This window comes from Vanessa cardui, chromosome 6 (assembly GCF_905220365.1).
Source record: "Vanessa cardui chromosome 6, ilVanCard2.1, whole genome shotgun sequence".
Classification (NCBI taxonomy): Eukaryota; Metazoa; Arthropoda; class Insecta; order Lepidoptera; family Nymphalidae; genus Vanessa; species Vanessa cardui.
Window position 1 is genome coordinate 12659883 of NC_061128.1, and position 15498 is coordinate 12675380.

At 31.7% G+C, this 15498-nt stretch overlaps 1 protein-coding gene across 1 annotated transcript in view; it reads right to left on the minus strand.

Moving 5' to 3' along the window:
* LOC124530501 (cardioacceleratory peptide receptor-like) overlaps window positions 1-6729 on the minus strand; it is a 44390-nt gene extending 37661 nt beyond the window's left edge. The window contains exons 1-2 of the mRNA XM_047104686.1: window positions 6622-6729; window positions 33-168 (exon numbers count right to left, since the gene is read on the minus strand). Of these exons, the coding sequence (XP_046960642.1) occupies window positions 33-168; window positions 6622-6729 (244 nt within the window). The remainder of the gene's footprint in view (window positions 1-32; window positions 169-6621) is intronic.
* Between the last annotated feature and the right edge of the window lie 8769 nt (window positions 6730-15498).

Sequence of the window (15498 nt, forward strand, 5' to 3'; positions counted from 1 at the left end):
AGTCGCTCTGGGCAATCTATGGCTATTCTTACCTGCTATAGCAAGTTGCATGATGAAGAAATTCATTCGACTCTTCCTGGACTTGGTGAGAAAGAGAGCCAGCACCACCGTCGCGTTTCCCGCGACAATCGCCACCAGCAGCACCCATAGCACCGCAAGTTGGGCATTCTATATTTAAAATTAAAAAAATCCAGTTATTTTTTTTTTTAATAATGTTAATGAACTGTTTTTTACCGAACACAGATCATAATTTGGAAAAGCATACAGTATTAATTCATTATATATGTTTATAATACTACACATCAAAAATTATACTTGAATGGAATTTTTGAATGAATGAATTTAATTTAATATAATTACTTAGATAAATCGAATCAAATTATATCTAACTTAAAGGACAAATTAAAATGAGCTCACTTTTAATCCAATTAGATGAATTAAATAAATTTCAATAATAATTACATAAACATTTAAACGTTTAAGTAGTAACCTTCTCAAAGTACTTAAATAATAATCCACAAAATTAAATAAAATTACACAGATGTTTAAATTTATTAAGTACAGTCAGAGTAAGAAAACCTTCGTTAGTTTTCAAATTCATTCCTTTATCAAGTCTAAACTCTTAGTACCTTTTGAATCTAAACATCAGATCATTGCGATGCAATATGTTTTTTGTAGCTATTTTGGACACTTCGCACTAGTGATATATACTATGAAAGCCAGTGAGTGAGCCGGCGTAACACAGGTAGAAGGGTAATCTTAGTTTCCAAGATTCGTGGCGCATTGGCGATGTAAGGAGTGGTCAATATTTCTGACAATGTCAATTTCTACGGGCGATGGTGACCACTTGATATCTATTTTAATGTCATGTCGTGTATGCATTTGTCCTCATGATACTACCGTCATCAACTTCTTATTAAAATATAAAATTGAAATATACCCGATTAATATACAAAATTCAATATTTATTGATAAATATGCTAATAGAAAATCGTTGAGTGAAGCCTTCAAGATCCTTATCTTTTAAATTAATCGCTGCTGGAGTTTCAGTCTTGGGGAAGCTAGGAATTTTAATATGCTTAAATGTTAGTTTGAAAATTAAGATAGCGAATTTTGGTGCTTCATTTAAAACTTTATAAACGAAATATTAATAAACTTTTAGACATAATAATATAAAAATAAAACTTGTTTGATAAGTTTTTTTTATGGTATATGTTGATGGACGAGCATATGGGCCACCTGATGGTAAGTGGTCACCATCACCCATAGACAATGAAGCTGTAAGAAATATTAACTATTCCTTACATCGTCAATGAGCCACCATCCTTGGGAACTAAGATGTTATGTCTCTTATGCCTGTAATTACCACTGGCTTACTTACCCTTCAAACCGGAACACAACAATACTGAGTACTGTAATTTTGCGGTAGAATAACTGATGGGTGGGTGGTACCTACCCAGATGGGCTAGCACAAAACCCTACCACCAAGTAATTTTAATTAATTTATCTTATAAGCAGCATTACCGACGCGCGTAATGCGTTTATTCAGAGAGAGAAATAAAATAAAAATATAACATTTACTATGTTGGCAAACCTATGACCATAAATTAGTTTAAAACAGGAAATACTTATGTGTGTTTCAGCAATCAGTCAGAATTATCTGGGTGTTAACCCATCAATTAATCATACTATTACGAAATGACGTATCTCTTTGCCAATACGTCAAACGCATTGTCACTTTAATTATTAATCATTGACGTATTCATAAATTGATATTTACTACACAGTAACGAAAATTTGTATTGGGTTTTGATTTTGTATTCGCTTTTGTAGCTTCACTTTAATGCTCGATGCGGTCCGGTTGTCTTTTGTTTTTCAACCGACTTCAAAAAGGAAGAAGTTATCAATTCGTCTGTATTTTTTTATGTTTGTTACCTCATAACATTTCACTGGGTAAACCAATTTTGATAATTTTTCTTTTGTTTGAAAGGTAGTGCTTCATTGCTTCCCGTGTGGTTTTCTTGGCTGACACCGATTCCAAATATAACAATAACTATAACTACGTTATATAATCGTAAATCGATTTTTAAGTAGTCAAATATTTTTCATTTCATTTTACTTAGGAAGACTCTAAAAAATATGTTAAATACGCAATTATTTTTATTACTTTTTAATGTATATTAAGCTGTTTTAAAACAGTGTTTTGTTTGAAGTCGGTTTTTCTTTTTGTTAAAATTTTTATTTATGTTTTATAATCTGAGATTCGTAGCTTCTTTGAAGCAATGAGAACAATCTCACAATACTAATAAAATAATTTTAAATGAGGTCGATGACGTTTCCAAGGGGTTAACAAAGATTTTTAATCATCCTGTGACGCTAATGGGTTTCCGTTGTTAAGAGTGGTTTCCATTTCGCATAATAAGAATCAACCGCGTTAGATATGTTCTCTTTGAAACTTTAATATACGTTATATTGTGATAAATATGCGCTGCTCAGATTATAATGACTAAATCTCTACGAATATTATAACTAGCTATGTTACGCGACTCTTTTCTACACACTACATCACGACAGGAAAAATATTTCATATATAACAAAAAATATTACGTGTATTAACACGTTCACTACAGATTTTATTTTTTCAACCGACTTCCAAAAGGAGGAGGTTATCAATTCGTCTGTATTTTTTTTTTATGTTTGTTACCTCATAACTTTTCACTGGGTGGACCATCCAATAAAACCTTACAGTATATCTATCAAAAAACAATACGAGAATACTTTAACAAATATGTTTTTTACAAATTACCTTTTACACAATAATATACTGGACCAATCAAGGGGCTCGTATCGCTTCTATCTTTTGATTGTTGGGGCAAGGGCACCGTGGCTGACACCGGCTCCAAATATACCTACCAATAACTATAACTACATTATATAATCGTTAATCGACTTTTAAGTAGTCTAATATTTTTCATTTCATTTAACTTAGGAAGACTCTAAAAAATATGTTGAATACGCAATTATTTTTATTACTTTTTCGTGCATATTCATTTGTTTTAAAATAGTGTTTTGATTGAAGTCGGTTTTTCTTTTTGTTAAAATTTTTATTTATCCATTTTGAGAACAAACGAGAATTATTCTCTTCCAAAAATACCCTAATCCGTTTATAAATGACGGTGTCCTGAAAATAAAACTAAAAATAAACACAACAGAAATAATAATGTTATTTCTTTTTATTTCGTTAATGTTTTTTAACGTTGCGTACTTACAAATAATTTAAAATGTCGAGATTGTACCAAAGTACCAATTCAAGACACAATACAATTTGTGATTTTATTAGGACTACTATGAAATATTCTAGTAGTATGCAATTAACTAGAGCATTTGTTTATCAAACTGTAATATTTTGGAAGAAAACAAATGAATATTCCATTTAAATAACCTATTTAGAATAATGAAATTATCCCATATAATATAGAATATAATACCCTTTTATGATATAATTAACGTAAGATTAGAAATCCTGAAAGTCTAGACCCATACTTTAGCGAGACGATCTAAAATTACTTGGCACTATCGCGGCATGCCTTGGTCACACATAATACTAGTCATAACATTATCAAATACATTTCATCTTGAATATTTTAAATAAACTAATAAATATTGAACAACATCACATATGTTATACTCTGATTCTAATGTAAGTAGCTAAAACACTCGTGTTATGGAAAATCAGAAGTAACGACGTACTAGAAACATCCAGACCCAAGACAACATAGAAAATGTATTAGCTCTTTCTACATCGATTCGGCCGGGTTGAACCAGGGACCTCGGAGTGATGTACCCGTGAAAACCGGTATACACACTATTCGACCACGGAGGTCGTCATTTAATCAAGGACATGAAATAAAAAATATTTTTATGAGAATAAACTTAAAACAATTTGTCTGAAAAAATTATGAACGTCAAATTGGCAGCAAAAAATAAATAATATCATAAAAATCTAATTTTGTATCCTTAAACGTACACTTCACTGGTTGTCGGGTTCAGTGGAGATCAAGTCCAAAAAGGTCATTTATATTTAGGTATGACTTTAACAATTATTTTAACATCAAATTTGTTTTTCTCTTTTTTTTTTATAAAGATCTCTTTTTTCATGAGTGTTTTTTAGCAAATATCCGCATTGCGTGTGATCCTTATAGTAAGTTTTTACTTTATCATCAAAGCTCGGGAACTAAGGTATTATTATACCACAGCTGGATTAAGGCCTCCTCTCCCTTTTAAGGAGAAGGTTTGGAACAAATTCTACAACGCTGTTCCAATTCGGGTTGGTGGAATACATATGAGGCAGAATTTTGAAATTAGACAAAAGCAGGTTTCCTCGCGATGCTTTGTAAAATGACGATTTAAAGGTGTTCGTAAAAGTTAATACACTTATTGAAAGCAACGGTGAATATTGCATAGACAAAAACATAAAACAAAAACTTATTTTACCTAGTTTCCGACTTCGCAAAGTCAATATATTCTTTCTGGGGCACGATATACATTTCTATAATACGATTCCACGTTTATTTTTAACTTGGCCTTTTATACCATTTATTTCACATCAAAAACATATTGATAAATAAGGCATTACTCAGTACCGTATTACGTTCATGTTAAAAAGCAAATACTTTTCTAGATATATAAATATAATTGTATTTTGTTGTCATAAACTCTGTGACAGTAAAATGGTGGAAAAGATAGAACCGGTGGGCATAAATTTAATTTAGTCCTGTACTTTAAAAATTGAAAAGTAATGTTAGCCTATTAGTATATATTAAGTAACATATATATAACGAGGAGTTAGGCATAAACTCGTTATCAGACATGATAATATTCCAGTTGTTTATAACAAATTACTAACTTATATCAAAATGTAAGCTCAGTTAACGGGTTATCAACTCTCAAAATATGTTTTAGAGAATACCCACTTTTCTAGTGATTAAAATTGACACAGCTATTTTACTATATTCTATTCCGTTAACTAAGTATCTATATGTCAAGTATATTTTTTGTTATTGCTACATTTATCATACTGTTCTCATGTAAGTGAATCTGTATTTTTGAGAATAAATCTTAAACCTCAGTTGTTCACGTTCGCAGTAGGTATCTTTTTTTGTATTCTCTGAAAATATGCCTATTCGGCTGTCGATTTACAATAAAAAAATCTAAACTAAACTTTTTGGTGCTTCAACATATAACTAATAAGTTTTTATGTGATATGATTAAATATTGAAAATCATCGTTCATTCAAACCCCGATCGCAAGCATAAGTAAAAAACAGTCTATTAAAATGCGTCTTTTAAGTAAGACCTTAGTCACATAATGCAACTTTATTTGCAGTAAATTTATCGTTCCAATATTAATAAAACTTTATTTTCTCGCACGCTTCATCTAATATAACGCGAAGAAAATTAATTGGAAAAGGTCACAATATTTTACCTTAATAACTATTCATAAATATAAATTAAGAATATTAATTAATTACAATTCTATGTCCTAGGTTTACTGTATGTAGGTATTACTGTCCCATCTAAAATGAGAGTGAGAGAGATAGACATCTCTGGACTATATAATATCCTGTTCTATATATAGGCTAGGCTTCTTTCTCATTGGTCAACGAGGATAAAAATGATCAAGAGGATAGCATTAATGAATTATGTCGGATCATGGCAAATATAATTGATTTTTTGTTACAACATTTAATTTTTTTTTATTTTTATAGGTTTTTTTTTTTAAATAAGTAGGAAAGAGATAAATACTTCTGGGGTCTGTTTGGTCTATCTCAGAAGGTTTGGGTTGAGACGTCTCTGAGCCAAGTTCTGCCCTATGTTCGTTGCGGTGCTCTTCTAAGGAAGTGGCCTCGGATGTGTTTTACCAAAAGCGATCTCGTAGCTTCCGGCTATCCGGTTCGTGTAATGGATCGCTATCGACGAAGTTTTTGGTAGAAAACCAGAAAACCTGGAGTCCCCTGGGGATCTACCTTTAAACATGTGTTCGATATTTGGTAGCCATAAATTTATGGAACGGCAGAATTAATTGGCATTTATTTTGCTTTAAAGGGTTGTTGTGACCTTTTGATTTTTATTTATCGGTATTAAAATGTTTTATTGTCATCTATAAAGGTTTATAAAAAGAAAGAAATCTCATCAATCAACAACAATAGGCTTCCGACAATATACCATACTATCAGATTTACCAATTGTAATTGATTCACTCGATCTAGCCGAAACGCTTTGTGTAAGCTTGGATAGGTTGGTACACGCCTTAAGACTGCAATATTGCTTCGATTAAAGGCGAGTGACCCAGTCACATACACAAAGTATATATAACTTTATATAAATTGTGCATTTGTCTTGGTTTAGAGCAATGTTTTTTCTTTCAATAATGAGAACTGTTGTTCTTCTTTAAACATTTCAAGCAACTCACAATTAACGTTGAGATACAACAATTAAAACTAGAATATTTTATCATAATAATACGATGAATACTTAAAAGTCATTTAGATGTAAAAAAATATTATACAGCCCGTTGAACATTGATGGCTGAAAAATCTACTCGTACTCCATTACCAAGTACCTGATAGAAATAAAACTTGTTGATGAGGGTGACATTCCTCGTGTCATTACTGTAAATGCTGGTGTTCAGCTCCGTGTAGAGGCTGCAGTTCTCACAGTCTGCTTCCATGACAATTGTCTTCACATTTTGCACTTATTTATCTGTGAACAATAAATATACGTTAGTTTTTGCTTTAAACGTAGATTTTAATTGAAAATATCATTCATTATAGATTCATTCTCTATTTGCTTACAGTTATGAAAATTAAATAATAATATTAGCATGTATATATCAAGAAATGCGGTCTTATAATATGCTGATTGCTCTTAAGATACTGTTCTGAACAACTCCTGTATAGTCTGTTAATGGTCTATGGGACTGTGATCTGTGGGCATATATGTGTTCATCGGCATAAAATCAAATTCGGCTATAATACCACACGAAATGGTACCAATTATTCTCTTCTCTGAAAAATATTATAAAATTAAGAAGTAATTATAAGTCAATAATTTTACAACCCCGTTACGCAAAAAAGTTGAAAAAATAAATTAGTAATAGTAGTCGCAAACACAGGTACTGTCCATCTTGTAAAATTATTTCACATAGGTACACAATAATATATAACATATTATTATAAAAATAAATACGTTTTATTTAATCCATTATATATCCATAACATTTAACCTCAGAAAGTTACCATACACATAAGTAATCATACAAAACTTTATTTTACTCTATTATATATTGCTGAGTTTTGTATGTCCTAATAAAATTAAAAAGGAACGTTCTTAAATTCCTTGTATAAACATGAATTTTGTACATTAAAAAGTCGACCACGCTTCAATATCCCTTATTTAAACAGAGATCTCGGCAGAATAAAGTTAATATTAATTTGACAAAGCGCGAATAAATTATAAAAAACGTAGCTCTGAAATAATAAAAAATACATGCTTCATACAATCCAGTATTTCAAAGATTTCAAGGATTTTGTCATCGTATTCTGCGAATATTTTATCTCTGCCCTGTGGGCGAGACTCCATTTCACATAATGACTAAGCTCATCCGCTTAAGGTTTTCAGCAATAAAAATAAATTATATCAGAACTCTGTTATGAGAAGAACAAATTGTGATATTTATTTTACATAAATTATCATAATGATAGATGTTTTGGTGTATTACAACTTTTATTTTCATTGAATGTCATTTAAGACGTTATTTACTTGATGGTCGGGATTTGTGCAAACACGTCTGGTACCATCCACATTACGTATTCTGCTGCCAAGCAGAAATACTTGTTATAACTGTGTTCCTGTGTTATAGCTGTGTGCTGTATTTGAAGATTTTATATTTCTCATAGCGCCAATAGCTTTGGGTGATGGTGACCATTTAACATCTGATAGCCTATTTTCCATTATAGCTAAAAGGAAAAAAAAAACATAAATTTTCCTTTGGGTTTTAGAAATATATGCATATAGTATCCATTAAAGTAGTTTTGTATTCCTTACCGCTATTTAAACCTTATATTCATTTACAGGATTTCTGTATATTCACATACACATTGGAACACGTTTGATGATATCTTGGCCATACTTGTTGTAGTCGAGCTTGTAAATGATCCAAGATGTTCGCATTACATATCGTTAACTTTGAGCCCACGTCTTTATCCGCGTGTGTGAGGAGGGTTTACATATTTCTGATATCTATAGTAGCCTATGTGTTGTACAAGACAGACAAAGCCTTAAAATTAGCACTCTTGTAAATGTTCAGACATCTAGGAGTTGCGATGTCCGAAGGTGTGTCACCAGCCGGGATTAATTCAAAATTCCTGGTAACTGTCACCGTGAAAAATGCAAAACGAAGAACTACTGAGTTTCTCGTAGGTTCATTACATTCCAAACCGGTGGTAGCTTTAATTTTAATTCTATTGTGTCATATGACAATCCAAAAATGCTCGTAAAAGTTTACTTGAATATAGTATACATTTTGATTTTCGAAATTAATTTAATGCATAAGTGAAATCTGAAGTGAATTCTTATAGAATGCTATTACCTCCTGGTCTCATTTCGCTCGTTAACTCGATAAGTATCTTGGATCTAACAAGGTGCTCATGTGAGCGCTACAGTAAGTTCGTGACCTATGTTCCATGCTTGCACTAACGGCTAAGCCATATCATTTCCATACTATACCTAACTCCATCAAATTTCTTATATTAAAAGCCGTTTATTTAAAGCGAGCTAATTATATAAAACATTAAAATTAAGTTTTTTTCCATACACCAACACCTGCCTGAATTAGCATCGTTCTGCTTGCAAATGAGCAATGATTTTTAGCTTAAAAACTTCCAAGGAGTAAACAAATTGCAAGCAAACAGAGGCGGTTAAAAGTTTTTATTTAGAATAATAATAAGAATAGATTTATTTTTTAATTCATACATCCCAACAGCCTATCAACCCAGTTAGGTGTATTATAAAATAAGCAGTTATTTTTCGGACTTACGATTCTAGAGTGCTACTTATGATATTCAATTTATATATTTATAACCACTAAAACTCAAAAGCCTTTTATATAATAGTGTAGTACGACGCATCTTAGATGTAGCATCGGCAAATTCAATATAACCGATTAGTGCCGATTTACAGAACCAATAGAAATAGCTCCATATCGCACCATTCGACGGAATTCGTCAATTTCTCGCGTCAGTTTAACCCGAGAAAGCAAGTGCATGTAAATCGACGTGTCAAATTAACGAATATATTATATCATAATATGCTATTACGTTTGCGTAAAGATCATATTCACATAAGAAATGAATATTGATATTTTGGGATAGCATACTTAATTCGGATGTGATCGGTTTTACGAATTTTGCCGATACTACATCTAAGTTGTGTCGTACTATACTAAAATCTCCGAAACGAGATCCATTTCCTGTTACGCGTTTTATGTATATTGGCTTAATAGTATCTTTCTAAGTATATAGAAATAAAAAAAGGCATCTGATTTATTAGTCAAAAACTTTTTTATTTTGAGATTAGTGTAGATTTAATAAAATGTATAATGTGTTAATATAAAGATATACACATCCTGTATGAACTATATGAGCATATACGTAAGGATGTTTTATTAATTCAGGGACAATGTGTAATGAAATAATATTACTAACATTCTTATTACTCATAAGACTGGGTCCAGAAATATGAGCGTATTAGTCAAGGGATATTTTCCTACTATGGTAAGGACATGCAAATTTCCGTATAAAGTAATAATCGGCGTTACTAAAAATACGTTGTTTTGTGGGTGAATAGCTATACAACGATTTGTCCCTTTCTGTCACAAGTAAACTGACAAAATTGAAAGAAGACAGAGCATTTTAAAACACATTATCTTTATATAACACTTACAAGTTGGCGCCCGCGTCTTCGCTCGCATTTTAGTGGTTTGGGTGTCATCCAAAAAAATAGCCTTTGTCCTTCCATGGAGTTCAAATTAGTTTGATACCAAATTATATCAAATTCGATTCAGTGGTTTGGCAGTGAAACAGCCACAGACAGACAGAGTTACTTTCACCTTATGATATCTTTATATAATTTAAAATTTGTTTTATAATTCGTATTCCATTTGAACACGCATTTTGAGTTGCTACTAGCTATTAAAATGTAAAAGTAAGCAAAAGGCTCTTTAAAGTCCCAGTATGATAAATCCTTCTTTCGTTAAATGCTTTAGATCTTATTCTACCATATTAATACAAAAGTGGCAGATTTTTATGCAGGTTTCCTCACGAAGTTTTACTCTATCATAATAACACAAGACAAATACACGGAACCACGGTGTTTCTTACCTGGGTTTATTACGAAAATATTCACTCAAAAATCTCAAGTTCTAAATATTGAACTTGCTCGCCAGTTCTGAAAGCTAGAATTAATTCAATTACTTTTAATATATGATGAAATATGAACTAACATTCAAATAATTAACAAAATACACGTAGCAACATAATAACAGTTAATTACAATTAAATTTAGTGTAACATTAGAGAGAAAGCGTCTAACATTGCTTAGTAATTAAAATCTGGATTTATGTTTATATAATGTTATATATTCATAAATATATAAAATAATATATTTCTAACAACACTGCTGTTTATGTAAATATATATGACAAAGGATTGAGTGGACAATAGGCCGGTTGGATTGGCGACAGTAAATAAAGGTAAGGCTGGTAACAGTCTATAATTTTCCCACTGCTGAACTAAAGCCTACTCTCTCTTTGAGGAGAATGTTAGGAGTATATCTCACCAGGCTGTTCCAATGCGGGCTGGTGAATTTCTATGAAATTAGGCACATTCAGGTTTCCTCACAATGTTTTAGATCACCACCGAGCTATAGATTAATTTTAAAAACAAATTCAGCACATAAAAATTCAGTGGTGTTCTCTGAATTTGACGAGCATAAACAAATGGGTATATAATTGCAATTTAAAACAGATAGTGTACATGCTTCCTGCTAGTCGAGAGGCTAATTCTTCTTCTTCTGTAGAGGATACTTGGTCCACGACGTGTTAGGGCTTGGGGTAAATGATAGGATATTCTACCGCCAAAGAGTTGTATAAAAGTCATTTGCTCGATCGAAATTGTGCGATAATAATCAGTCAAAACAAACGATTTTATAATTATACACTAAACACAAAACAGCCTATCTGTAAAGAATAAAAAAAATGTTTGCAACTAATTTCGATCAAAGAGTATTTAATTATTTTTTAATTTTGGGTAATTAGTTGCCTGGCTGGAAATAATACGTAACACTTTTTTTTTAATTTTTTTTAAGAGTTACCTTAAATATTTAAAAAAATGTCGCTGTAATATTATAGTCTCGTTTTATGGGTTCAATAAAAATATACTTGATGTCAAACTTTGCTGCTCGTTCATTAACAGCGGCTTACTTCGAAGAAAAAACATAAATCCTCTTTTCTTCATAATATAAAATACTAAGAAAGTCTTTATTGTACGTTGCGTATTCTTTTTATAATAGCGTAAAATTAAAAAAAAATTATCATTAATTATTTTAACTAAATTTAATAGATACATTTTTTATTTTTAAATTTTCTTAATTAATTGATTTTGTAAATTATTTCGATAAATATATAGATACTAGTGGTCGTCCGTGGTTTCACTTGCAATTAAGGAAGAGGCGTTTTAAAAGTACTCGATGACCTTACTTGAAGTTCAAGCTAATGTCATCCCAAAATTAAACTAATTCTGTGCAGTTCTTACAGACAGACAAACAGACATAATTATTTTTGCATATTATCCCAAATTTTATATTACTAAAATATTATCCCAAATTTTATTTAATCACTCGAAATATGAAAAGCAACAACAACTACATCGGACTATTCGATGCATTCTTAATACAAGTGAAACTTTGCAAAGAAAATTAAAAAGGAGTTACTGTACTGCTTATTTTCTCGGAACATTTCCATAGACTTGCATCTTGATATATGGAAATACTTACAATGGAATTCGTGGCAAATAACGTTACTATGTACTGAACAAAATTCCTAGTATATTCCGCATGAAGCACTTCGCCAATTAACCTTTGACACATTGATTGCCAGATTTCGCCTTCAGCTCGTGCGTCAATATTTATTTTTCATCAAAAGCACCATCAAGGCATCCTCTGATATGACTCCGTAAACGTTTATTCATGGAAATACATATATTGATCACGGGCATTTTTCATCTCTATATCGACAGTGAGGTTATAATATTTATACAGGTGAGATTATTTTAATATTTAGAAAATAGACTCTGCAAACATTGCTTGGTGGTCACCATTATTATTTAAAGAAATACTTAAAGGGAAATGAGTCATTCTTTATTTCTAACACACACACACACACACACACACACGAACGCAGGCACGCACACACGCACGCACGCACACAGACACAGACACAGACATTAGTCTTTAAAACATAGATGTCACGTTCTTTGTGGATACTGACGAAATGAAATGCTATGCTACAGAATTAGTTTATTCACGTTAAAAATTCAAAGATTTATAGGGACAGCGGTAAGCGACTTTGTCTTATACTATGTAATGATGATGGTACAAAATAAACGTAAATCAATCTCCTAGTTTGATATTAATTGTATTTTCAACCGACTTCAAAAATGAGGAGGTTATAATGTATACTATATGTTGATGTGCGCCACGTAGTTAGGTTTCCAAATAATTTTATGTTCCTAAAGTCTTATGGCTTGAAATACACAGCAAGCTGACGCACCAGATGTAAACGTCTCTTGTTTTTTGTTGCTATTAGAAAGTTATTTCAAATTTAGTTGTTGTTTTTGTATTAACTAAAAATACACCACCTTTTTTCTTAATTCTATCCATACTACTACATCAATAGGCATTTCTATAAACAATTACTCGCATGTAATTAAAAATATCGTAGCACTGTTACATGTGTAACTGTAGTCCTCTACGCTTATGAGCTACGAAGCTACGATTGCAAGCCAATTGCTACAATACTACTACTTGTGTAGGTGCGAAAGTGAAATGTTTTAGACTCTTCGTTAGTTGGCATAAATATTTAAACATCTTTACCATTACTAAACTTTGTAATACGGTTTTGATCAAATATTATTGTCTGACAGAGAAGTATAGAAGGAGAAGAAATGCTGCGCCGACCCCAAATAATATTGGGATAAGAGCAGGACAATGATGATTGAAAAATTATACATTGATAGATTGTGCGAATAAAAATTTCACTCAGACTGCACCCATTGACCCATTTTAAACTTTCGAGTGGAGAATTAATACGTAGCATATCTCCATCCCTGAGACTCAAACTACATCCACGACAAATTTCATCAAAATCGGTTGAGCGGCTTAAACGTGAAAGTATAACAAACATTAATAACTCTGTTAACATAAATAACATTTATGTTCAGTACCTTTATTACAATACCTAATAATAATACCAGACTGTGGAATAAGGTAGGAATAATATTGGTGAATAACAATCACAATACGTACTAGTCAGCTACTCGTGACCGAATGATCTGAACGACAATAAACACTCGTGCTTATAGCAAAATCGAGTGGTATAATTCGGCATAATAATATTCGGCTATGAACTTTACTAAACTCATTTTAATATATCATTTACATGTATTGGAAATAAATAAATATTGGACAACATCATATACATTACACTGATCCCAATGTAAATAGCTAGAGCACTTGTGTTATGGAAAATCAGAAGTAACGACGGTACCACAAACACCCAGACCAAAGGCAACGTAGAAAACTATTGAACTTTTTCTACATCGACTCGGCCGGGAATCGAACCCGGGACCTCGGAGTGGCGTACCCATGAAAACCACCACCACCACGGAAGTCATCAGCAGCGTAGCAATTTATAATTATATTTTTGGGTAATCTCTTTTAGAGATAAGTCCACCTTTGCCTGTACATATATTACTGTACCATCAATGTGACATATTTTAGTGCAATTATGAATATAATAAGTACTTATATATCCTTTAGACACGTATGTAAGTAGTAAAATATTTACTAACATAAGAATTATTAACATGAATTCCTTAAACATAGGATATGGAAGTAAACATACTCGTAGTTACTGTATAAATCTTGACCGCGTGCAATGGTGGCAAGAATGCTAGCAGTAAGTCCCCCTTAAATCGCAATTCTGATCCTCTGGGCAAAAAACGAACCAGCACTCCTGTTACCAGTGGAGGCAATAAAGCGATATTATTATTTAACTGTAAGATATTTTGTTCACAAACATAGCGGTAATGGAAATTATTTAATATTTATTACAATAATTGTAAATGTTATTAAATATCTCGATTCATTGAGTTGTTACGCTGGTAAATAATAACTACTACTACTAATAATACTAATGCTTATTATGATTGTATTATTACAATAATATCCCCAAAATAGATTTTACTCTGAAAACAAGTATAAGTTACTTTATGTGAAAACAATACTTAACTTCTTAGTTAAAGGACGAGTAACAAGTATTAATCCATTATGATGCCCGAGTTTTTGTGGAGCCTTGTGATGGATGGATGCAAATAAGTTAACAGTGTATAGTGATAATGTTCTTCTGAACATTTTTCTGTTAATTTTTAATTGCGCAGGAGATAACAGAATGCAAAGACACTCACATTATTTGTTGGTATGGAAAATCGTATCCGTTTTTAATGAGTTTCAGAATGGGTTATTTAGATGTTTTTGGAGGTACACATTTTGAAAATAGAATCAAATTTAAGGCTCCGCTATCCTTTTTAGAAATTCTGCCATTGAGTATAGTGAAGAGTGAAGCTATGACATTCGCCCAGAGACACTCAGTAAACAGTGTATTGAATATAGTTGACAACATACTATTTTTTCTATAAAACGATAAATGAGCTTCAACTAAATATTCATAACTAATGTTTTCAGAGTTCATGACAAGGATAAACATAAATACAGACATGAACAGACGTAAAATGAAATCTCAAAGAACTTTGACACGACGACACAGTGATGACATCATATTATTTTCCCTCGCGAACTTTTCTCATTATGTCCACGGTTGGAAATACTAGACTTTGTACGACCAACTATGCCTTTCACGTATATTTCAAAATAGCGACCTATTTTATCCAATACATACAAGTACAAACAGCCGTCTCAGATTCGCTTCCATTTAGATAGAAACGTTCGTTTCACACAAGTTTCCGTATTGTCTTAAGCACTTTACGCAGGCTAAGGGATCGACCAGTTTATGTGTTAGGCTTTCTGATATCCGAACTAAGTCTAATGGAAACATTTATAAGATACCGTTGATATGTTATGAAAAAATCAAAACGTGTTTTCGTTG